Source organism: Argiope bruennichi, chromosome X2 (assembly GCF_947563725.1).
Source record: "Argiope bruennichi chromosome X2, qqArgBrue1.1, whole genome shotgun sequence".
NCBI classification, from domain to species: Eukaryota; Metazoa; Arthropoda; class Arachnida; order Araneae; family Araneidae; genus Argiope; species Argiope bruennichi.
In genome coordinates, this window is record NC_079163.1 from 58,745,867 (window position 1) to 58,773,482 (window position 27,616).

Consider the following 27,616-nt stretch of genomic DNA (forward strand, 5'->3'; position numbering starts at 1 on the left):
AAATTTATCCAACAAAACTGGAAGCGAAGCCTAGGTAGTCACAGAACGATAAAGTTTTAATTAGTTATTTTTCGCTAATTCGGACTCTTGATGGAAAGGAATTGTAATAAATTTAAATTAAACTTTCGGAACTTCTAATTACAATTTGAAATATTCATGGATAATGAAAATCAGGAAAAATTTAAAAAGATATATACTGCAATATCACAGTACACTTGGGCATAGAATAGTTTGTCTGAAAATTATCAACTAATTAAGTTCTCAAAGATAAATATAACTAAAATCGATTATAAAATATAAAAATGAAGTCATAGTGAAAATGCCTGATCATAATAAGGTTAACTGAAGTTTTGGTTGTTCTAAGAATAAAATGCAACAAACTTTTAGACAAGAACCATAAAATAAATTATCCTTTGCAAAAAGAGTAAGACTGCATTAATTATTCTTTTACTATTAAACAGCATTTCAAACACATAATTCGACATAACCATGTTATAATTAAAAAAATGTTCCAAAATGATTTGGATAGATATGTATTGAAAATAATTTAAAAATAAATTGAAACTTATGCTACTGGCAACATTTAAAGGGGACTTTCCTCCCTCACCATAGACAAAGTATTCTTCAGTGATACTTACATGTCAATTTAGCGTGTTAAAGATTTCAATTAATTGAGAAAATTCTAACAATGCTATTGGAAAAATAGCAAAAAACATTATGAAAGTTCTAGAAAAATATATCCCCAAAGATTCTTTTCAACAATAGTTTCAAAAAAAAAAATCTATTTCCAGCAAGAAATTTGCTGGACTCCAAAGTCTGGGTCAAAAGTTTAAAAGATGATGAATTTTAAATAGAATGATGAGTGCAAAAATAATCAGATTGCTTAGTTAAGGAAAAAAAAACCACTGGATGCAACGATTTCTGCTTCCTGCTATAAATATAGCCGGAAAGTAAGAATGATTAAATGGCAGAATCTATGACAATTTTCTTAAATTGCGAAAATAAAGGACCTCCTTAGCTCATAAGAGAGGCTAGGATACGGTACAAGAGTGAGAGATTCCATGCCACAAATAAACTACATACAAGTTTTAATTATAATTTTTACTTGATTACCAACAATTTTTTAAAAAGGCATTTTTGTTAAGTTTAAAATTAATATTTCATCTCTACAAGTTACTGGATTCATCAGAGTTATGATAAAGCTCTCCACCTAATACATCTTCTAAAACAAAGTTTTATCTCGAATATTTATAAACAAAGTCAAGATCAAGCATCAACAGAAATTTCTTCTATAAACAAACAAAAGATACATGTTAAAAAATAAGCAAACGGTTTGTATCAATCTGTTTAAAAATATAAGCTGACCAACTTTACCTAGAGCAAGTTTTGCAAGCCTTAAATCAGTAGTCCAATCACGTTTCACAGATGGGCTTGACATTTGGAAGCATATAGTTTCTTTGTTGGACCTAAATAGAAGATAATATTTAATGAAATATGGAAATAAATTTATATGACTGATGCCATGCTATTAAAATATTATTTTAAAAAATTAGTATCTTAATGCTTTTCTCAAAATATTTACAGTAATTCCATAATATTGACTCCAATAGCAGCTACAGAAGAAAGCTTTAAAAAAGCAATATTTTACACTACTAAAAATTTACTTCTGATCTGATAATTTACGATATGCTAAAATGCAGATAAAAAGAAATAAGTAACAAAATTTATTGTGTATCTCTCATAAAACAAAACTGAAACCAACTAAATACATATGAATATTCCTTTAAACACTTTCTTTGGAAGAACTATCGATTCTTAACTTTGATTTAAAAAATTAAGTGCTACTGCTTAGAACACAGTAAGCATTAAACACATTAGGGCAACAGCACACATAATATCTGCATAAATGTGTGCATACATGCACTCTAAAACAAGATTTTTTAAAAATATACTGCATATATGTGTGCATACATGCACTCTAAAACAAGATTTTTTAAAAATATAAATATTTAAATTAAGGGGGAAATGCAAATGAAAAGAAACTATCGTAAGTTGGCCTCAAAGTGGAAATTACTATGACTTCCCTTGTAGCCAAAACAAAATAAAATATGGTCAAATTTAATTTTCCCACTAGTAGCAGCTCACCCATAAGAGATGCAGACTAGCACTGCACCAGGAGATTATTATGTGCATTTTAGCTTATCTAATTTGCTAGCTTTTCTTGAAAATGCAATGCTTTTTCCTTACTTTTCCATTCTGAGAGCTGATAATCAGCAAAAAAGGGGAAAAAAATAATAAAATTTTGTAAAAATAAGAAAGAAATTGAATCAAGAAGCACGGGAAATGCAGATCGGGATTGACCTACAAGTAACTCGAAAAATTGGAAAGGTATTTGGACAGCCTATTGATCTGATTTTATATGATCTGATAGCACAAGAACAGGAGCAGGTCATGCTGAGCCACGTATCAGTCGGATTACAAATCCTCAAAAAAAGATAAGTTGGCTGCAGTCCAAAAAGTGAAAATCTCAGAAGGGAAAGAAAAAAAAAAGTTTCATTAAAAGTTTTTTAAAAATCAAGATAATATTTTCATGCTTCATGAACTAAGAAGTAAAATATGATTAGAAGATTGAATACAAGTGTTAAAATTTGTACAAAGTATAGACAATCATGGATTTTTCCAAATTCTCAGTGAAATCAAGAGTCTGCTGAATCAACTATTAGAACATCAGAACAAGTTTAAAAAAATCATATGTCATTGTGGACTATGCATGAAGAAAGTATTTTCTTTTTCATTATGGTTTTACCAGTGTTGCATGCAATGGTGCCATTTTAAGTATCTTGTTTCTGTTATAATGTCACTACATGAAAAAATTTCTGAAATAATCATTAATGTTTCAGAACTCATAAGCAAAGAAAATAGTGCTTGCATAATTTTCAGTGTTTACTTTTTATTTCTTTTGCCAATATATTGAGTCGTATTTTTACTAACAATAGTGGCAATGTTTCGCAACTGTTTTTGTTTTTAATTTGGTTAGATCGCTATTAAAGCAAGTGGTATTACCTTTTCAGGTATATTACTTTTTAAAATATTTACAACATCAAATAAAATGTTATCTATTATCTTTCTTCTCTTTTATGTTTCTAGTAGAATCGATATCAACTGAGAAAATGCTTTGTCATTAATCTGCATAAATCCAGGTACAATGATTTTTACTTTTACTGCATGCTTCAAGTATACTAACAACTGGTTGTAGACATGCAAGTTGCAGTAAAGGGAGAAAATAACATCCGTGTGAAATGTGTTCTTTTCAATACAATAACTGTACCACAACTAACCATGCCAGCATTAAGCAAATAAAAATCATTAAACTACAATAATGAGTTTTGTCTACAAAACAAATTTTTTAGTCTCAGAATAAAATAATGTATTGAGATTCAATTTATTGAATTCAGCTTTGTATATACCACTAAAGACAAAATTTAGAGGGGACTTGCTGGAGATTTATTCATTTAAGTTATCGATTACAGTTTTCAGAAAGAATGGCTATAGCAAACAGAAAAAATTAATCAGTTTTCAATGGCATGAAGATTTTGAATGTCAGCCCTTCACACAATTGTAACAATACAGGTTTAATTCAGCAATAGAAGAAATTGGCTTTTACATAAAGTACAAGAATTAGAATTTTAATAAAAATTTTGGAGGAAATGCTAGGTTTCTTTTCAAAAGTCATTCTTGGAGCATTTATAACAGAAATAGATCAGAGATTTCTGACTCGTAAAGGGGGAGTGACTTCAGAAATTAATTCAGGAATGGATTTGGTATGGAATAATGTACTTACTTTAAGAGTATTCATTAATAAATGGAAGTGAATAGCTGTATAATGCCAATGGAAAAAAATCCTTCAAAATTTTAAGCACAGCTTAAATACTAGCAGGCTGTCACTAAATCTGTAATGAAGCTGCTTGGATTCTAACATATTTGCTCATTTACCAAATGCTCATAATGCCTTCCAATATATTAGTTATTTTTTAAAAATTTAAAATTTCTTACAGTAGTATTAGCAATTTTTAATTAACAGAAAATATTTTTCTATTTTCTTGCATAAAATACCTGTCCATTCATATTATATTAGAAATTATATTTAAGTTTTAATTATTAAACTGCAAATTTTTTTTAAATACAACTTTACATGAGTTCATACTATAATTAGTATTAAGTCATTAAAGTTTTAAAATTACTGATTTTAAAACAGGATATCTTTTGAGTGCATCTAAAAATTAATAATAAAGAAAAATTTCTAAAATTTATGAATAAAATGATACTTTCAATTTTTACCAATAATTCTTCAAACATAATCATTTCATTCATTTCTTTATACTAAATAAAATATATTATAATTTTTTTATCATCATTCAAGTTGCATTCATAATTACTTAATATAAAATTTTAACTATAATTAAAACATTATATGAAAATACACTCATTTTAAGCAAAAAGAATTAATACATTAGAGCCCAGCATTCTATTTACAAAATAGTTTACATTTCACTTCGTAGTTAAATGGAACTTTTTTAACTTTATCTAAGAAATTAATGTGTATTCCAAAATACCAAAACCAATTTCAGTTATAATATACCATTACCCATATATTGAAGGCAAAGTGTGGTTGATTTGAAATTTTTTTAAGTTCTTGGAAGGAAATCATGCACAATCTTTATTTTTTGACATTTTAAAAAATTCTTTCAATACTTATCCATTAAAAAAAGTTTTTTTAAATGACATTTGCAGATTTTTCTGATACAATTACCGATTTTACTACAAAATATATAAATAATTTTAAAAATTTTTAGAATTTAACTATGTTATTTTACAATTACTATAATCTTGGGAGTTTTTAGCAACATTTATAAGAAATTTATTAAATTCTAAGATTTATTAATTAATTGATGGATTGATATTTTATTTTAAAATATTTACAGTGCTAATTAGAAATTACTAATCTCAAAAGAAATTTTTAATACCATCAATGATAGATGGAAACCTGATTGTGAATAAGCAAATACACTACTAACTAAGCAGTTTCAATGGTGGTTGAAAATAACTTGAGTATATAAACTGCACTAGAAGTTTTGAAGATTTTTTACCTTTGGAATTGGCCAGCTATTACACTTTCATATATTAATGATACCCTAACTGTACAATGTACCATCAATACTATTAACAAACCTAGTCGAATCCCAAATTAGTTTTCCCAAGTTGTACCATCTTCTAGTCTGTGTAATGCAAAAGCTCAGATTCTTACGTTACTCTTTGAAAGTAATGCAAAAAACAAAAACAGGTAAAACAATAAATTTAGTTCGAGTTATGAAGGATTTTAATTATAGAGCAGATATTTCTATTAACAGATCATCTAAACAACGTTTTTAGCAGATTTCCGGTTACTTCCAACATTAGGAATTCTTTTCTGCACAATAAATAGAGAATATTTTAACAAAGCGTTAGAATGTAAAATTATTGAAAATTCAGCAGTAAAATCGAGTATAATTACGGTAAACAATTTCAAAGTATTCAAAGACCCTATCTCATATACAACGACAATTTGGGACCTATAAGAGATAGCAGTCACCAGCTCTGAGATTTCTCAGCCTCGGTATTCGCCATGGTGCTAGCCAGAATCCACACAATGGAAATACACTCCTGGAACATTAACTACACTTGATACAAAATTCAAGAAACAGATTCCTTTGCTTGATCCCTAAAAGATTACCCATTTGAGTGGCTAACTACCAGCAAAAATGATACACTGGAGATCATAGTCCAACACATTTCTAAAAGCTTGTCATACATGGCCAACACATGTAGGTCTTGCCTTGGCTGTGCAGGGAAGGAAGAAACAGAGCAATATTGAAGAGCCCTGAAAAGCCTATTGTTTAAGGAAAGAAGGGGGAAATACAAAAAGCAGAAGTTGCAGAATAAACGTGAAAGCGAAAAAGACCCTTGAGTACTTTGGATCGATACATATATACTCATTTAAAGGTGAGCTTTAGAGGGTTACGGATAGTGCAAGAATTGAAAAATAATTTGTAATTCTAATTTGGATACTACAATACTTTTTATAATTTTTAGTTCTCCTTTAGGGTGGCTTTTCAGCATTGCAAATTTTGCTATTTGTTACTGTTAATGCATTTTCTTTTAGAGTAAGATGGATGGCTTCATTTGTCTGTGTTGATTGTTCAGTAGTGTAGATTATTTTACAATACTTGAATATGAATGGGGTATTATTGGGAAAAACAATTTAAGTTTTTTTATATACCAGAATAATTTTCTTAGGCTGTCATTAAAGACTATACCTGAAATCGAATTGGTGTGCTTCTTTCCAAAGCAAATATTATGGCTCTAGATGCTAAATATTGGAGAAGTAAGCAATCAAAGAACATTGAGAGCAAATTATTTTTCTATGACAAACATTTTTAGAACAACTGAGTCTCTACAACTTCATCACAGATTCAGCTCATAAAGTTGTTCAGCATAGGTGTAGTGTTTAGCTTTGACCTTGAATTGAAGTTCCACAGTACAGAAGATGAACACAATATGTTGGGTAATTACGGATTATATTCCTATTTCAAAGTGACATTGCTTAAAATTTTCTTTGTGGCAAATTTCAATATCAAGTTTCTAAATTAATACTACAACAGTTATTAATACATCAATACAGAGTTTCTGTAATAGAGTAATTAAGAAAAGCTTTAGTAGAAAGATGTAGTTTCAACAGCCTGAGTAGTTTTGATTGTAGGAGACTGCCAGTCCCAAGTATCTATCCCGCAAAGTTTTAAAAATTACTTTTAAGTTTTTGCAACTGGAAAAGGTGTAATTCCGAGTAAATTTTTTGGAAATGGATACATTTAAAAACTGAGCAGTCCTGAAAAGTATTTTGATTTTTAAAGTTTCAGAAAATGTTAAGTGTTTTATTGGACCACCCCAAGAGCATACAGGAAAAAACAGGCTCAACAAAAAACCATCACTGACATAGAAACCACACAGTGTTTGCCTTGGAGCTAACCAGAGCCTAGACACTTTAGGTCTCTGCCACAAAATTCAACAATATTTCATGATCAGCCCCAGAAAATTTACCACTTTCACTTAATCTGTCATCTCACTTACCTAACACAAGAAGGAAAGGATAAGTTGCAAAACCCAATAATAGAATTTACACTGCATACATTTACTTTACAGTGATAAAGTAATTTGCAAAAACAAGAACTAAATAAATGACAAAGATTACAAACATTCCAAAATAAATCTAAAAGATTCAAGTTAACTAGATTTAATAAACACCTCATAAATGATTCATTATCCAGTATCAAAAGAAAGAAAGAAAAAAAAAAAAACCAAGATTGCTAAAATAGTTTGGAAGGAAGGTCAACACATGTATATAGCGTAAACAGTAAACCTCAAAGTATAAAAAATATCCCTGGGTAACAATTAAGGAATGGGTTATCTATGCTCACATAAAGGTAAGCAGTTGAGAGGGGTTAAAAATTAAGATAGTGTAATGTCATTTTTTTAATTACAGACAAGACAAAGACAAATAAATACTCACATTGATAAAAGAAAGATTATGCAAACAAGAAATAGCACATATGCATAAAATTTCTAAATTTAATGGATATTTCCAGGCAATAAAAGCAACACTGCAACTAAAATCTAAAAATTAAATTAAATCTAAATCCATTTCAGAAAGTAAAAAACTTAAACAAGAATAATTAATAAAACAGTATTTTAAGTAAGTGTCAAAATTAGAAAGTAAAAAATAAACTTGCCTGGATCGAACAGGTACCGCTAACTGCAAACAGCAACTATCCAATAGACTGATTTCTTCACATTTTTGTCGAACTGATTCTTGGATTGAGGTTGATATACTTTGGAGAACATCAGTGCTTAAACTCTGAAAATCACAACTATATTAAAATTAAAAGTACCTGCATGACACTCAAAAGAGTATCGGAATATAGTCTGACAATCGGTAATTTAATGTATCATGTTCTAAAAATTTTCCCCCGACTCATGGAGAAACTGAACCAAAAAAATAATACTGTTCATCAGAAAGCGCCTGAACACATCTCGCAATACATAATGTTAAAATCAAGAAACACTTATCATTTAGTAATGCTTTATGCACAAGCAAAAAGGGGTGGTGGGTGGGGCAATCTTCATATTTTTATCTTTATACTTTCAAAAAGTAACTCATTTTTTTTCTCTCTCTCTTAAACGATTCTACAAATTCAAAACCTTTTGAATATGAAATTTTCAGTAATTTGATGAAAAATGACTGATTAAACAAAGAATTGAGACCAAGACAGTTACCTCAAACATGAGTGAAGAAAATAGAAATTTTTTTATAGCTGTTTCATTCATTTTCCAAATTTCTTATTTGTTGATGTAATAATTTCACTGATGCCTTTTTTTTAAGTGATGTTAAAATATATTGAAAATATATTTTTTTTAAAAGCCCAAACATTTAAGAAAACATGCATTCAAATATTTATTATATATATATATATATATATTCATGTATGGAAAAAATTATGAAAAATTACAGAAAATTATTTTGACAAACACTCTATTTATTCCCTTATCCATAAAGAAAACTTTGTATGCATTGATTTTGAATACATTTCTTTACTCTCAAATATTGATGCCATATGAATATTCATTCTGCACGAAGTAGTAGCAATTGCACTTCACAATTCAGTTAAGTACACAATAGAGAATTACGATTAACTGACTGGATGAAAAAAATAAAACTTTTTGAAATGAATCTCTGTGTGTGTAATTATTCACTGTGATTTGCCTTTCAGAGAAAATAAATACTGTGTTGTAACTTTCCAAACCAAATTGTTTCAAATATTGTAAAAGAATGTTTTGTTGCACGATTCACATGACAACTGCCACATTTAAGGAACAAAATTTCTTATGTCCCTTCCTTATTTTTTTGATGATATAGAATTAAATGCAAGTTCAGAATTTTCTCTTTTCATAATTATGTTTCTTTAAGCTATAGAAAATTTATCGGCAACATTATCCAAGTTTATCTGCCTAGAAAGTTTAAACAGTTTAAGTACAATATATACATTTAAGATTATGCTTTATTTTTTAAGATATCATTTTTTCCAAGATTGAGTGCGAGCGTTTGTTTTAGATCTGTTTTATTCTTCTTTCAATAATTTTTTTTTTTTTTTAATTTTATGAAAACTTACTTTTTCTGTTATTTTGTGGAAGAAGCACCTGGGATAACCACAGAGGCACCGCGGTTGATAACTGTAGACCAAAACGTGAACAAAACAAGCACCAAAAAATTCAGTCATTTTTCATGTTAAGGAAACAATTGAGTAATGCTCTAAAATGCAGTAAATATGAAAAATGCCAAAAACACTCTAAACAGATTCAGAAGATTGTGCAAATATGTCACTAGTACAAATGCTCTTATATCTAATGTAATAGTACCCCCCCCCCCCTCCTTTTGCCATTTTGTAAAATTTACATTTTGAAGCAACAACAGAATCTTTCTTTAATTGAAGGTTTAAAGTATGAAGATTCTGCAAACTGCCTCTATAAATATCAGAAAATACGATTATTTAATTTGAAAATTTATTTCTCTTATTTTCCAAATGATGTAAATTTATCCTAATTGTTTACATAAGTTTTAGAATTATGATGGCAGCAAAAAGAAATACATGACACAGTTTTTAAAATAAAATAGGGCAATGTTTGCTAATTGTCGTAAGTAAAATAATTTTTTAATATTTTTAAATAAATATATCAGACGGTGAATGAACATATGCCCTCTCATCCACCATTTATGCCACTCTCAACCCTTTCAGCAATAATAATTAGGATAGCATGGCTTATCATTGGATACTTTTTAAATGGCATGGCAAAATTGTAGTAAATTAAAGGCATTGCATTTTTTTTTTTTTCTTTCTTTCTTTTTCTGCACACTTAACTTTAAATCCGAAACAAAAATTTCTAACAAAAACTTCTTAAACACATGTTAAAATAGGTAGGATTTACTTAAAAATGCCCAACAAAAACAAAAATCTGGAAGGGGAAAGTAAATTAGCTGAAAAGGAACAAGCATTCTATCTCAATTCCCAGAGAGCACAGAATTAATAGGAATATTGAATTATACACAAGTAAAAAGATTATGTCAATCATTGCAACATTCAATCGCTGTTTTTCTGATACTGAATTCATTCATATCTCACAATATGAATGCCGAAAATCTCAATTAATATATATATGAGGTTAATACACTCTTATTTCAAATTTTAGCTATTATGGATGTGAAATTTGTTTTAAAATATCAAAAATGGATGGTCATTAATGCTACATGTTCTCTTTAAATTTTTAACCTGATTTTCCTTTTCACTGCCGATTTTCATAAAATTCTCCAAGAACATCCTTTTTTAAGGTAATATGGTCAGTGAAGATAATTAGACCATTTGTCTTTTTCTTAAATTCATTTCAATTTTATTTGAATCAAACAAGATAATATTAAAAGTCGCGAGTTCATAATTTCTTATGAAGGTAATTCATTAATTTCTGTCGTTGAATGTAATAAAAAAAAAAGAATTAAAGATCAAAAACTTTCTAAAATGCAGACAAAAATTCAACTGGTAAAATGTTTTGTAACCACTTCAAAAACATGCACTAGGTACAACAGATACAAGTATATATACAAAAAGTTCTTGCATTTTGAAGGAATAACAGAATGCAGAATCTACAATTAACAGAGATCCTATTTCTCTATAGCTAAGTTGAAATATCTTACGTTTCTTGAAAGAACCATACATGTTTTGAGAAAACCCATCAAAATATTATTAAAGAGCACTAAAATTATGAGATTCATCATTTTTCATTTCTTTCATAGAATAACTACTTGAAAATACAGTAAACTTTCAAGATCAAAATAAGAATAACTTATCCGAAAATCAAGGAAATTTCGACTTCCTTCACTACATTAAAGATTATTAGATTAATTCTAAATCTGCATGTTATTGTAGCAATTTCTAAGTTTTCATTTCAAAATAGAAGATGCTTTTCAAATAGAAATAAAAGTTAAAACAAATGCTCACACAACCAAGTAAGCAAATTATTTATACTAGATAATACAATACTTATACTATACACTTAATACAAATAGTATCAATAATCATTAATTTTTGTAAAAAATAGTTCCAAAGCATGATTTCATTATAAATAAAAACATAAATCAACTAGATGAAAAAAATTTAATGAATAAGTGAAGTGTTGAAAAATAATTACCGGATAAGAACCTCTCAGAGAGCAAACTAAAGCTTCAATACGACTGATAATATCTTTATCATGCACTAAATCTCGCAGTTCATCATACAATGTCTTATCATTAGAGGTATCTGAAATTGTAAGAGGGGGAAAAAAGCTTGACAATTGGAAATTATAAATACAACACACATTAATATATATATATATATAAAAAGAAAATCTTTTCCAACCTGAATTACGTTCTAAACTGCGACTTCCAAAAGTTTTGTTTCGGCTGGAGGAAATTAAATTTTTTGTAGACAACGCTACATCATCATGAACTTCAACATCTTGCAAAGGGACAGCCCATTTTAAATTCAGCCTTTCTCCATTTAAAATCCCATCATTACTCCTAAAAATTAACATGTTTACTATATTTATAAATGTACTTCACTACACATTGTTAAAAGCACAATTTTCAATAAAACAGCAAACTTACCGGGGAATAACAGCCACTGACACTAAGAGATCATTGAGAAGGAAAAGTCTTCTTTCTTTGGACTTTATAACAAGTCCATTCTGATCCAGCTGCTGCAGTATAAAAAAAAAGTTTCTAAAAGAATCAACTTACAATTTTACAAAAGAGTTAAAGTGGAACTTGGCTATTAAAAAGATCAACACAACAATTTCAAAATTCTAAAATGAAGTCAAGATTTGTCTAAATTTATCTAATTTTAATTTTTGTTTGTTTAAATTTTAGACATGTTTTAAAAAATTATCTCTTACCTTTATTAAATGTTATATAGAATCAATAACTGGAAATTTAGGTTGAATTCAACAGGCCACTAAAAATTTTAATTCCTTCCTTAAAAACCTTAATTCCAACTTCTATTATTGAGATTAATAAATTAAATTCAAACTAAAAAGTGGTTTTAGAATTATATGTGAAGCATTTGTCAAAAAGCTAGAAATGTAGCCTTAATCAGCAAATGCTGCTGAATAAAAAACAGATAATTCCTAGTCTCTTTCAACACATAAACATTAAAGTAGTTAAAAAAAAAATCCTAGGATTTAGAACTGACACAAATGGTTCTGAAATATGTGCCATTTGTAAAGTAACGAACGCCTAAAAAACCATTTAGTCCAAGCTTTATTACCAGTTTGTATGTTAAAAACTTTGCTGAACATGCAGTTATTAAAAATGTTAGAAACGAAGTTAAATAATTCTCCCTCGCTTGAAGATTGTAGAAATAATCCTTTTCCAAAGCCCAATAATGATTTAAACATTTCTTGAGATTACACTCTAACTTTCCTACTTAGTAGTAGCAGCAAAATATACAAATATGTACTTCTTAAACATCCGGGTCAGCACAACCAGGAAAAAAACTTGTACCCCTCAGCAACTTGGTTAAAAAAAAAAAAAAAATTGAGCAACATTCACCAACTATTTCATATCACAGAGCTGATCCATTAAACAGGAACATATCAACAAGTACGATCATTGAAGACACAAGTAGTACTGTAGTTCAAATAAAAAGTAATGGTGTTTCAGCCCTCAAATTTTTTAAAGGATAACATTTTTAAAGATATTGATTGAAAAATTACTAACATTATTAAATATTAGTTAAAATTTGAAATAATGAATTTTTGGAGGGGGGATCCAAAATTTTAATACAAAAGAATATTTAATGTTACTGCTATATTGCAACACTTTTTCCCGAAATGACTAACTGTCCTTTACATATTAGAAGCAATTGAATCTATTGTTGAAATTAGCATTTGTATCCAGTTTTGACATCTAAAAATTGCATTAGTTGAATTTCTAAATGAAAATAATCTCTCAAACAAAAATTAACACTTCCAGAATTTTTTTCTAAATCAACAGATACCTTTTTCTCTTTTAATATGCAACAGTTACTTCCAGAATAATAAGCAATGAACATACTTGAATCAAAATCAAACAATGTTTCGAAATTTTAATCATAACAATTTATTGAATAAAGCATGTCAATTACAAAGACAAATTTATCACTTATTGTGCTCTTTTTGAATTTTTACAAGTACAATACCAGAAAATAACACTACCATAAAAAAAAGCCAGCCATTAATTTAAAGACTTCAATTTATTCCCAAATTCTTATAACTCAATTCCATTAACAATAATATACACTTTAACCATTGATGCATATAAAAATTTATAATTGCACTTGTTTTTATAAATACAAATGCTGACGGTTGAAAATACAATTAGAAAATTATATATAATGCATACACTTACAAGCTGAATCACATCATCTTGTCTCAACAAGAAATGATCCCTATCGGCTGACGATTTAAAAGAAAATTTGCCAAGATGTTTCAACACCTCTCTTACAGCATGATGCTGCTCAGCTTCTCGCTTTCTTTCATTCAAGGTTTCAGCCAAAGATTCTAACTGTGTTAATGCCATTTGTAAAGACATCCGATCATGATGACCTGGAGGCGTTTCTTTCAACAAATCCTGTTTAAATAAAGTTTAATTAGAATGATTTTTCAGATAGCGGTGAATAATCCAATTGAATTTTCCAATAAAAAATTATTATTATGTAACAAGAATATTAAAATCAACTTCAGGAATCTTTTAATTACTTCAGCCATTTATCAAAAGAAAAATCTGACAGAGCACTTTAATTAAATCCATTTTAATTTATGCATCTGCATAAATTAAAGATCAGCAATTCTAAACCCTTTATTTAATATACATATTCTGCACAGAAACAAGCAACAGAGCTACTCTTAAGTTTCAGGATATGCATAATTTAGAAACTAAGATTGATCTTTTAAATGTAAATAAGTGTAAATTTTATAATAAAATAACAAAAATATCATTACAAGTTTTTAGAAGAAAATTAAAAAATTAATTTTCTAACAAATTTCCTAAATTGGAGTTTCCTTATAAGTTCGCTAAAATGATGCACCAAAATATTTGTTTGCACTCTTCAAACGCAATACATACCTGAAGCATTAGGATAAATTGAGGAAATCGTTGAACAGGTTTAACCATAAGACCGAAAAATGAGAGTCTATCTGGACTGTTAATCTGCTTCATCTACAAAAAATATACTACTTTAGTTCTGTATTTACTTTTAAAAAGGGTTAAAATGATAGTGTTTAACAAAGTAAAACAGCACGATATCCACCTTCAGAAAATCGGCAAATGCAGATTTATTTTTTGATGCTTGCTTTGCCGTCTCCATCGCCAAGGAAAAATTGTTTATGAAATCACTATATATGTCAGATACCATAGCCTTGGAAAACTAAAACAAAACAATGTAAAATAAATATCTAATTAGCAAACATTGTGCAGAACTGCTGAAAGACTGTTTATTGTAATTGCAACATCATACATAAACAGACATCACTTAAGCTGTAACGAATAAATTTTGATTAAACCTCAAAGCCATTTTTGTTTCATAAATTCTATATTAAGTTACCATAATTAACAAGAAGCAACTACGATTATTGTAATTAAAATTAACACATGCCAAGCTGAAACACATAACTGCAAAAACAAACTATCAAATTTCTCAAGAGAAATTAAAGTGAAAAGTAACTGCATATTCAATGAAGGTATTCAATATGAAAACATTCATCAACATTATAATGGAAAAACATTAAAAATAAATTACGAATCCAATTATTAGCATAAGTTTTGCATACATTCTATAAAAATACATTTTAATCATTCAAGATTGCAAGCTATTCCTCAATAGAAATTTCCATTTAGATTCTGTTTACAGCACATCATTGATTACAATTTGAATAATGAAATTACTTACTCAATTTGTAAATATTTTCTTCAAATTAAACACAGAATTAATATAAAACAGAAAAGAATGATAACTCAAGAAAGGTAAAGTTATTTAAGTAAGAAGAAAAATGGTAATAAAAATACTTAGTATAAAATCCAAAGAAGACAAAAATACACCTATAAAAAAGTACTAAAGTTTGCCTGCAGTTATTTTTAAAAAAATTGCTGAACTGCAAAGAACATTAGATACATGTTATAACAAAGGTCACTCCATAACACTCAGCACATTTTATAAATCTCACCATCTCTGGTTGTCATAAAATTTGATATAAATATACCATTCATATCAACTTGGTGAATACCAAGCTATATTAAGCTAATAGTATTATAGCTATACAAAATTTCAAAAATTTGTCCAAATCGGTAAATAGAATTTTATTTTGAAATGCTCAAATAGATCTCCTAACTGTACTACAGAGATGAGAGAGGTGTCATTTAATATAATATTTTATACTTTTTCTAGTGATACACAATATCATATGACCTAATACACAAAACAAGTTCTCAAAATCTAAAAAACATTTCTGAGTACATATTTTAAATTTTTAAAATTTACTCCATGAATACTTAATGTTGTAAATCACATGGGAAAATATAAATCCGAAATGATGTTAATTATTAATAAATTTAACAGGGTAACCAGCTTTTCTGCTGTTTGATTTTTTCTCGACTTTTTCCGGTTATTTTGATGTTTTATAAAAACTTTCCGCGATTTCTTCAGGAAGTATCAAAAATCATCCGAATGATATTGCCGCTTCTTACGTTTATGCAATGCACGGTACATTCTTAATAGCCTGTGAAAAATAGTGTTCCACTCCAACTAAAATCCATATAGAATAAAAATTAAATGTTCGGAAAACAAAACAAAAAAATATTATTAATCATTAAGTTTCAGATAAGCATCGTTTTTGCAAACATTTCCCCAACTACTGCAAAGATACTAATCAAATACACAGTATACAAGAAGATGAGTGCTAATCTATATAGCCTTTCTCATTGCTGATTGCATGAAAGATGTAATAAAAAATCGTATGTACATAGAAATGCCTAAGAATTAAATAATCAATTTCCTTCTATTAGCAACTTTCCTGTTTATGCTATTTACTAAGACCCAAATCAAGATTTAAACAATAATTCCACAAACAAAAAAGTTATTTACGAACAAAAATGAAAGACAGCCGAAAGAAAATATTGGGAATATTTTAAAAATACAATGTACTTTTAAAAAAAGGGGGCATTGAATCAAAAAAAATTTTTTTAATTATTCAGTGACAGCAAAATTGCATGAACTTTTAGATTGTCAACTATAGTAAAAAACATCTAAACATCAGCAGAATGTTTAATACTCTTCTATCATACAGCGAAAAAAAAAAAAAAAAACACGGAAATTTGGTTTATATCACATTTCTCTCTCTCTCTCTCATGAATTTTGTAAATTTTTAGCAGTTTCATATATTTTCTATTCTCAGATACGAAATCCCTTTGCACTATGGTGCATACGTCAAGAGGTCTCGATGGAATAGATGAAAGAAATATTCTTTTTTCATTTAATAATGCCGTAGTTCTGAAATTAGGATGCGTACCAACCATAGATAAACTGCAAAATTTAACTATACAAGCAAAGAAATACACAAGTTTCCAATTAAAACAATATAGATCAAATTGAAAAAGAAAAAAGAATTGCAAAAAATACATCTGATGGAACAAAAGACAAGGTATGACAAAAAAATATATATCGAAATGCGCTTATTTTATTCACTGTGCATCACTTCTAGAGGATAAAATCGTCAAAGAGTGAAAGCCTTGAATTTTTTCAACAATCAGAACATCAAATCGTATAAGAAAACCGTTAGTTTATATTATATTATATACGAATCTCTGATGTTGCTTCCTAAAACAGTTAGCTCTCTCACAGGAAAGACAGTTTTACGGTCAGATCTATTGAATACTGATCGGATGTCGGATCAGTGATCCAGGGCTTGGCAACAAAATAGATCATATTAGAATATTCTGGAATTTTGGCAATAATACTATAGTCTGTGTATTTTCTGTAGGCGATTCAAGGTCACATTTTCTACCTCGTAATCGGTTGTCTGCCTCGCGACGTTGAGGCAGGATAACAGTGTCACTTTTTTTTTTTTTTCCACATAGCAGTTAAAGGTATTCCCAAAAGGTAAGGTATTCCGAAGGCAAGGTATTCCCAAAATGCACTGGCGTGGGGGAAAAAAATAAGCTTTGTCGAAACCATGGCAACGAAGAAGGTGAAAGAGTAAAGAGTAGGGAAAACTAGTGTCCTTGAAACGCCTACAGAAATTACACAGATTATAATAAGAGGCGGGTTATAACTGACTATTCGAGAACCTTCTGTGTCTTTCTCTGGAAGCTACAGAAGGCCGGCAGTCTAAGCCGAAGTCAGTCATATGGTAAGAGTAAATGTGTGTCGAATCGTATAGTTAGTGTGTGCTAAGTCAGCGACGAATTAGTTAGATCAATCCAGCGAGGCGCAAGCATCAAATACAGCTCAAGCAATTAGTGGATTGTGAATTGAGCCGTTCGCTGAGTCTTTGAGACAATTATTGAGGCCCCATCGAGTTGTGTGTTGAACAGCTAGTCGTATAGTAGCGAGTCGGTAGTTGGGTACGGCTAAAGCGAGTCGACAGAATAGCAGGCATTTGTAGAGAGATGAATTCTCACTTCCTGCTGAGTTCTGTCTGGCCACTCTGTGTGCTGTTGTGGTTGTTTACTACTGATTACTACTTGTGGTTACTATTTGCTGGAAGTACTGTGTTTTGTTTGTGTACATCTCGGCTGTGATTCCATTCAACATCATTCTGTTCTCAGATTTACTAGGAATGAACTTTGTTCAAAATTTGATAGAAATCCATAAATTTGGTGTTAAGACCACACAACAAATTTCATACGTCAAGCTCAAAGCGGTTTTGAGTTCACAGACAAATACAATTCAAAATATTTGCTTTCCAAACTCGGAAAGGTCAGAAAAGAGGAGATTCGTGAGAATTTCAAAATTCTCATGCTTACAATACTTTTCCTCGATATACTTCGTATAATACAAAGTAAAGAAATAAACCAGTCAATTTTTCTCTTCTTTTGAATAAAAGAGGAACATTAAAGCCAAAAATTTTAACAGTAATGTGAGTTAGTCCTTAGTTACATTGAATTTTCAATAGAAAGCAAACGCAAAAACAATTTCGTGAAGTAAACTGTAATCATAACATATTTCAATACTTGACAATCTGAAAGGGGAAAAAAGCTTTGGGAAAAGACATTAGATATGAAATAAATAAATTATAGTAATTAATTTCCTTGTATTTCTTCACCATGTCAATTCCAACTGTTAATATAATCAAGTTTACTTTGATAGATTTTCAGTAACGTAATATCTAAGAACTGTTACTGTTAATTAAGAGTAATTCTTACTGTAAATTAAGAGCACAAATGCTAAATCGAACTTCAATCGTAATTTGAATTAAAAGCGATGAGATAACAAATTACATTGCCGCATTTATATTACATTATCATGACAATATAAAATTACGCAGAAATCGTGGTGAAAATCAATTTTTAAATTGTATTGATAAACTTGTATAAAATAAGATATAACAAGGCAAATAATAAACAAATTAGTTCTTTCAAAACAGTCAACAGAAGTAAAATCCATCATAACTAAATAAACGTACTACAGAATTCAAGGCACTTATGGTTCTGTCGATCGGATTATCATGATCGGTCCATGTTAAACATCTTTTCGAGTTTTTTTTTTTTTATTTTATTTTATTTTATTTTTATATTGGATGAAAGATTATTCTGAAATACAAGAAATCTTGTTTCGAAAAGTTACTTATCAGAAACGTTATTGTATCAACACTATATGTACACTTTTTACAGTCCACATTTATTTGTATAAACTTTTTCAATTATTGAAAGTTTTAGTAATATTTCCTAATTTTTTTTATCACAGTCAAAAAGCACATTCTTTTTCACCTAAGTTATAGTTTTGTAAGTATGAGCTAATAAGTTTTAAGCAGATTACAATCCTGCATGATTTAAATTGCTGGGAAAATAGCATTTAGTCTTCCTTTAGAAAAATAGATGGCAGCATGAGCAATTTTAGTTACTTCAATGGCATTAATTTATGTTCAAAATCCCTTCGATTTTTTGCCTCAAATTTGGGAATTTTTTTGAGCTCTTACGAATTGAAATCTTATCAAAATCAATCACCTATTTTCCAAGAATATCCATGAGGTTTTAAATCATAATCCTGTTTAATTTTTAAAATAATTTAAGAAGAATCAAAATGGCTGATCCACAGATGTCCTCATTTGGGGACACTACCAGTCTAGGACCTGTTTCTTCGTTTGCCTCTCTTCGAGTGAAAGGTGTTATTTGATATTTTGCATAGAATGATGCAATGCTGATTCTGTGTTCAGAGATGAATTTTGTTTATTTATCTTCGAATTCGCGAGAAAAAAAACACTTGTTTGAAGCCAGAAAACATTTCACATTTGCCTTTCGTTCTAAGTTTTTACATATTTTTCAACTTCATGTTTTGCTTTATTTATTTATTTTTTTTTCTGTAGATCATAATTTTTCATTTAAACTTTTTTCATAATTATTAGTATTATTATTATTGCATTCTGCATGTACAAATTATAGAGTGTAAGATAAAAGAAAATGTTCAATATATGTCCATCAGGTGTCCCCCTCTACAATATTCACTGTACAGTATTAAAACTACACAAAACACGAAAAATGTGCAGAATATGAAATGTCCCATTGTATGTAAGACAAAAAGGCACTCCCACATGCTTTGAGAAATTCCATGCCAAATAATAATTTTTAAATTTATTTTCAATTTTATTTGATATTTTTTACTTTAAATTGAAAAAAATAATTTTTAGGATTTTAATTAGATAATTTTTATTCTTAGTAGAATTAAATTTTAATTTATTATGATTCTGATTAAATTGCAACAGTTCTTATTTAATTATTTAGATTCTCAGACTTACTTCAGAATTTTTGCAGTAAATATTCGAAATTTTGTATTTAATATTTAGAACATGAATGAGAGTGTTTATAAACCTAAAATATTCATAATTACTACTATTGTCAAAAGGAAGTTACGCAAATATTATGAATGATTTTCTTACATAGTTATCTCTAGACGGGCGGTGTCCTCGTTTGAGGACACCACCCCAAGTGGAAGGATATAAGTTGAAAAAATTTTAACAGCAAAATCAATGTGTATACAACCTATTAATCACATTGATTGCATTTTTTCATTCTATTTCAAAAATTTGACCGCATTCTATTTCAAATGACCCGCGCCGGAAAGGGTTGAGCACAGAAGTGTAGCATTCCTGTATTATCCAACTAAACACAGGGTATAAATTTAAAAAAGATTAACTAAAGCTTGCTTTAACAAATAATCCATCTTCCTCCTGAATTTATATTTTGCTAAGTTATTTATACCATCACTCCAAGGAATAAATTTTAAAACATGAAATATTTTAAAATTTCTATTTAGATTTGATAAAACATCTATAATATTAGCTATATGATGTTGAATACTTTAAGAAAAAAAAACATGAAAAATGCTGTAAAATAACAAGTCTCCCAGTTCTATAACTCAATTAGGAGAACTGCTAGAACAATTTAAAATAAATTTCTATTCACCGACTTTGGACGAAATTTTAAAATACATACATGTAATTCAAAAATGAGTTGATATATCAGTATGAAATTTGGCATTTTCCCAAGTCTATACGATTTATGCCAAATTTTATAAAATTCGACATAATGGCCAACAAGACTTGCACACTTTAATGCAATTATTATTTAAAGAATTGTATAACACAGCTTAAATATACTTACCAATTTATGCATTGAAAGAAACATTTCAATCTGAATGGCATTGCATTAAATTTCTCAAATATTTATGCTAGACATAGAAAAGTTTACAAGTCTCTACAGACATCTAATTCATATTTTACACCCAAAATCTAAGCAAAATAATCTCAGTCAAGTCCACAAATTCAGCAATACAAGAATAATCTTGACTAATCTTACAAATGCACATAATATGCCAGAGCTTGGTTTGAATCAAGTTCCTTTCTATGACCGTAACATTTTATTAGCTCAGTAATTTGAAGCACTATTTTGAAATGCCCATTATATTAATTATTGTGAAGAGAATTTCGCACAATTAATTGCTACCAATCATAAATACTTAATGAATAAAGAAGGGATGAAGGTTATAAATCAAGACCATTATTGCCTCCTTACTTTTGCAGCATTTTATTTCTGTATCCCTAGCACTAAAGTAATAAGTATTAATGTTTATTTTAACTAACAATTTTAATTAGCAAAAAAGTACAGAATAATAAAAAAGATATATAATATGCATTATCAACCTTAGGTTTGTTTTAAAATAAATTGTATAAACGAAGTCCAAATTTAGCATTACAATGAAAATAATACACAATTTTATAATAGATTTCAACATTGTGACTAAGTTCAGTTTAATTGATGCTTTGCGTCTCAAGATCAAAGTAATGCCTTATACAACTGGAAATGGAGGTAGAAAACTTTTGAAAATATTTAAATACATAAAATCTGAATACGTTATTTAGCATTATTTATAGCATATTTACTGTTACGAATATAGATAATTTATAAATTAGAATTTAAATTACTGTATTAATTAGTTTTTAAAATATTTTTACAATTTTTAATAAACTGAATTTTGGTAAAAGATATCAGATCCCACTAGCATAATACACGATTTGCTTTGTCTTTCCAAATCAAAAATTAATAATATTGGAAGCAACCACTCTTTCAACCAATTTAAAAATCTCAGAAAAGGACTCCTAATTACAATTGTTCTGTCAAATTAGTATCAAAAATTATATAGATAAGATTCAAACTAGATGACTAAGATAGTCTTACTGCTTATACTGTATTTTAACCTGGGAGATATTAAAAATGGGATAGTATTTTGCAAAATATCTCGTTTAAGGAAAAAAAATTCAAATCTGAAATCAGCATATCATAATTAGGAAATAAAAAATGTAAGTGTTGTATAATTGCAACAAAAATGTTACCCAACTGTGTAACAGGAGTCCAACACCTTGCATTTAATACAAATGTATGCATAAATATGTCATTCTATTATTATAAATAGACATCTGTATGTCATACATATTCAGTTGACAAATTCTAACAAATTATTTTATATTAATTCCTTTATAAATTCTTTTAATATATGAAATACACAAACTCTTAAATACACATATTTATAAATGTACAGCAAAAAAAATATGCAGATAAATAATATTTTCAAAGAGAAAATATTTTTACTTATTGTGCTTTACCAATTTAATAAAATTTATCAAAAGTATATGAATGTTACATGCACATAATTTATAATTTATGCAACAGATTTAAAAATAACTTACAGATGCAACAAACACATCTCCAATCTTTTCTTCCTGGTCCCACTGGCGCACACACTGGATAAGAGCAATTCCAAAAATATTATGACACTGCAAAATTTGTTCAACACGATGAAACATTATACTTATCTTGTTGGCACTAACAATTGGAGGGGCAGAATCTTCCAAAGGATGCTTGTAGTCCTAAAAAAGAGCATTCCAATATATTTTACTTATATCATAAAATACTAAATAGTTTCTACCCACACAAATGTACAATAAAATTCAAATTGCATATACAAACCTCAAAAATTGCAATTAAATATATTATTTTGAAAAGGGATTGAGACATAATGAACAGACATGATTATTCAGTGTGTATCGTAGACTGCACAACACTTTTTTCAAAAAATATCAGCATTAAAAAAAGTCCGAAAAATTATTTAAGAAATATTCCAAGATATCACATTTAAATACTTATTTTGACGAAAAAGCGATATTAATAGCAAATCTAAAATATGTCCATACTAATTGATAATTTCAAAACCATTAAAAAGGCATATACTTCCAATCAAAAAATGTTCTAAATACAGTCGAGAATTATATTTTAAGTTGTTTGAGTCAATAAATGCAATGCTTCAGAAATGACAAAACCTTTTATACAGTTTTTCAGCCATATCAATCATATTTGGTAAAAGTACTTTGATAGAATAAGACATGCAACAAAAAAAAAATTCCACTGTTTTAAAATTAAAATTTAACATGTAAAAAATTTAAATATGGGAGATACACAAATTTATTTCAAGGGCAAATTATCAGCAATTGTAAAAGAAAAATCAACTGGGGAAATTAAAAATGCCATTGCAACTTTATATGTTTAAATACTCAGCAGGAAAGGGCAAAATGGATATTCAGTATGAAAGCAAAAAATTGAATAATTACATGGCTAGTGCAATAAAAAACGTGATGAAAGAATAATAAAATAAAACATTATTTAAAAGACGATTATAATACATTATTTTATAAAAGACTTCCTACTGTTGAAAAAGAAATGTAGCTATAAATACAGCAAATGCAACAAAGATGGTGCAACAGATTTATGTACCATAACATATTTATGGAACCTGTTGAATTACTTCTCTTCCACTGATAATTTTTTTCCTTATCTCAAAAGATATAAACAAACTGACTTAAATATGGTGATCACAGGTGTCATTCTTTCCATATCCAATATGAAATGAATACTTCCAAATGAAATTCGTCAGGAAATTAAGCAATGAAAAAAAATTTGTTAGCTGGCACCTCATCATGTTGAAATCAATTTCTTAACATAGCTCATAGTGAAGCAAATGTCTTTAAGTAATTGTTCCAGATAAAATAGTTTATATTAAGCAACCATCAAACCATCATCCAAGATGTATGGCCATTCAAAATACTCTTCCATATTCTGCAATAAACATTCTAAGGCAGATTCAATTGGTGGCTATTTGGTCATATGTTATCAAGAATTTGAAGTGACTAAAAGTGACAATTGTTTACCATTAAATTTACATTTAAAAAAATTTCATTAATAAATGCATTGTCTTTCTAATATCTAACATATTCTTAATCTAATATTCAATATTTAAAATTCTAGAACACAAATACTATTCATAAAACATTCTTGTCAGATTCAAGAACTTCCTGTTTATATGTTTTGACTTCCTTTTTTAATTGCCTTGAACATTTAAAGATTTTAAGTTTAAATTTTCTTATTTGTTTCACAATACAGCAAGTGAGTAAAATGATATTAATTAAATTACTATAAATAGGCTGGAATGTCGTAATTTAAGGAAATATTTTCAATTCTTTGACATTCCATTGTTTGCATTAACAAATGGGATATTAATTAGTATAAAATCAAGCAGTAGCTATACCAGCTAGTGAACATTCTAAGAAATTTTCTCTTCTGCTTTTCTGATAAGTATGCTTGTCGCTTCAAGTACGGTTGAATGATCGTTGGTAAGTATACACCAACCTTAATTTCATAAATATATCAGCTACCTACCAAAATTCTGATCTTTTATTTTACACGAATAGTTCATCATAATAAATCCTCAAAAAATAATATACGATACGTCCGATACGAATAAAAATACGTCCGATACTTTGTAATTCAACAAAATGATCGCCGAGAAGAGGGAAAAGAAATAATTATTGTAAAATACTTATTTAATTAAAATAAATTGTTTCGGAATTATAATAATGGATCAATATTTTACAACCAGTTTTGAATATTAATGGCCAAAAATTATACTTTCGCTCTCGTTAACACATAGTCCGATCGATTTGACGCTAGAAGGAAGAAAGGGGGGGGGGGTAGCTCCATATATATCTTTCTAAATAAAAGAGACCCATTAAAGCTTAAAATCATAACAGTAACAGGGGATGAGCTTTAGTTAGGCTCCTTTTTCTCTAATTATGTCGATAACTTGACATTCTAAAAAAAGAAAGAAAAAAAAACTTTCGACGAAAATACATATATGCATAAATTAGATACAGTGGTTTATCTTTCTCTTCCATACTCTGTTTTAGACTATCAATAAAAGCTTGATTTTTATTAATTATCAAAGATGTTTCATTCTACTTAAAAAAAAGTACCAGCGAATTATCATTTTCGATAAAAATTACCGATTTATAAAAAAATTTCCAGTTTTATAGTAAATTTCCCCGACCTCTTCGAATTCCCTATTTCCCGTTTTCAAGACCACAAAATTCAGCAGTTAAAATCATCTAAAACAGTAATATTTAAACCTTCATAACTCGGTCAGTTTAAATGCAGAATAGTGAACTTTTTTTTGTTTCAAATGTTAGTGTATGAAGAATACTTCATTTAATATGTTTAATACAGGGTAGTCATATTTCCAAGTTTTAAAAAATTTCCCTGACTTATGAAGGATATGTCCGAAGTCTTCAAAACGATTTTGTTTCATTGCTTTCTTTATTGCATGTTCCCAATAGTATATGAAAAATACTTTAACAAAAATCAATGAAGAATAAAAATCTACTACTCAGAAAGCAAAACAGACCGAAGCAACCCCATCTAAACAGGCTATTGACTCATTAATATATCTCCGAAATGTTTGTCAAATTTACTCAGAAACGATATAATACAAAAACACAAGTAAATTGGCAGAATGCTTAAGAATTACACCCAATTCTTTCTAGCTGGATTTTCCCAATTCATACTGTTTACTAACAAATGCCCAAATCAAAACTGAACAATAAATAACTGCACTAACAGAAGAAAAAATATCATTTACAAATACAAAATGAAAACGTTGACAGAAAGTATTACCAATTCACTTTTAAACTAAATGGAGTACCAAAATAAAAAAATTTAGTGACTGCAAAAATGGATTAACTTTTAGCCAATCATAATAAAAATCTGTACATTTGAAAGTGCTTAACCCGTTTATACCATAGAAAGAAAAGTAATTTTTATCAATTATTTTTTTCTTCTGCATAAAAAGAAAAAATTTTCATAGAATATTTTTAGAAAGATAGCATTAATGAATTTTGTAAATGGTCAGCAGCAATCAATTTCATATACATCAAAACATTTTTTAAAATGTTACACATGCTTTGTTTATATCTTTCTTTTTGAGGAAATCACAGTAGAAATATGTACCTATAATGTTTCAAATACAAGTTTAATTAATGTATTTAGTATTTTGTTTAAAAAAGGGGGAAATTTTAAAAATACACAAAAAAAAAAAGGTCAAAAGTACATTTAATCAATACTATTTTTCAGTACTTTAGAGATCCCATAATTGAGCAGAAGATCCATATTCACAATGTTTCTGAATATTCAGAAAAAAAAAAAAAAAGAAAGAAAGAAATGCACAAATAATGCTTGGATAAAATATTATCAATGACGTTCGGTACTTCGCAATTCAACAAAAATATTTGAAAAATAATGAAAAATAAATTAATTTTGATATAATATTAATAATACATTAGCTTTGCATTATCAGATGTCAATATTTCACATCTAGTGTAAAATAACTACAAATAATAGCAAGATATGCATTCAAAATGTGTGTGTGTTTTTTTTAACATGTTAATGCAATCCACAGGACATTCAAACGGGGGGGGCGACGATTACATTTTCCCCCCTTCTTAGGAATAAAAGAGAGCTAATAAAGTTGAAAAATAATAACAGTAATAAGAGTTGGGTATTAGTTATTACATTGCTTTTTCCAAAGAAAGCAAAGAAAAGAACCATTTTCGCTAATTATGCGATCAACTTGACGCTCCGAAAAAAGAATTTTTTTGTTTTTCCGATCTACTGCATAAATGTCCAATTAATTAGATACGGCGAATAATCTTTTTTCTCCTATGCACTACAAACTATACTGTTCCTAAATTGTTTTGATTAACCTTCTGTGTAATTTTTTAAAATCACTATTTAATGCCTTGATTGCAAATAAATTTAAATATTTTTCATACAAAGTAAACTGATATTGTATGTTACACGATAATAAAATGATATAATAAAAATCTGTAATCGTAAAAATAAACACTCTAAACTTCGAAAAACGCGGGATGCAATAGAAAATGGAGATTGCCAACCCGCGGAAATCGTGGGATAAGTAGCTGGTGGGTATAACGCAAACGCTATGCGAGTCTCAATCGCAAATTATCTCAAAGAATTTTTTTTTTTTTTACAAATATTATATACACACACAGAGAGAGAATATAAAAGTAAAACAAGATGTGAATTCGTAAGTTGATTCAAAACAGCCAACATAATTTGAAGAATAAGCAGAATCCGTCCTAAACTGCATAAATGACTTAAAGAAACTTCTCAAACATAGCACTGACAATTCCATATAGCGGAGATTGCGGTCTATCGGAAATTTAAATGTTAACATTCGGTCACCTATCACGTGAAAAGAAAGGCGGATGGGTTCAATTTCTAAGTGTCAATAAATGACTTTCTACTTATGAAAAAAGACCAATAAATTGACAAAATAAGAATTATGAA

At 28.4% G+C, this 27,616-nt stretch overlaps 1 protein-coding gene across 1 annotated transcript in view; it reads right to left on the reverse strand.

Moving 5' to 3' along the window:
- Window positions 1-27,616, reverse strand: part of LOC129960896 (rho guanine nucleotide exchange factor 10-like protein) — a 79,728-nt gene that overhangs the window by 19,412 nt on the left and 32,700 nt on the right. Inside the window, exons 8-16 of the mRNA XM_056074614.1 lie at window positions 22,612-22,791; window positions 14,466-14,582; window positions 14,282-14,374; window positions 13,565-13,786; window positions 11,786-11,877; window positions 11,538-11,698; window positions 11,329-11,438; window positions 7,824-7,948; window positions 1,375-1,466 (exon numbers count right to left, since the gene is read on the reverse strand). Coding sequence (XP_055930589.1) covers window positions 1,375-1,466; window positions 7,824-7,948; window positions 11,329-11,438; window positions 11,538-11,698; window positions 11,786-11,877; window positions 13,565-13,786; window positions 14,282-14,374; window positions 14,466-14,582; window positions 22,612-22,791 — 1,192 coding nt within the window. The remainder of the gene's footprint in view (window positions 1-1,374; window positions 1,467-7,823; window positions 7,949-11,328; window positions 11,439-11,537; window positions 11,699-11,785; window positions 11,878-13,564; window positions 13,787-14,281; window positions 14,375-14,465; window positions 14,583-22,611; window positions 22,792-27,616) is intronic.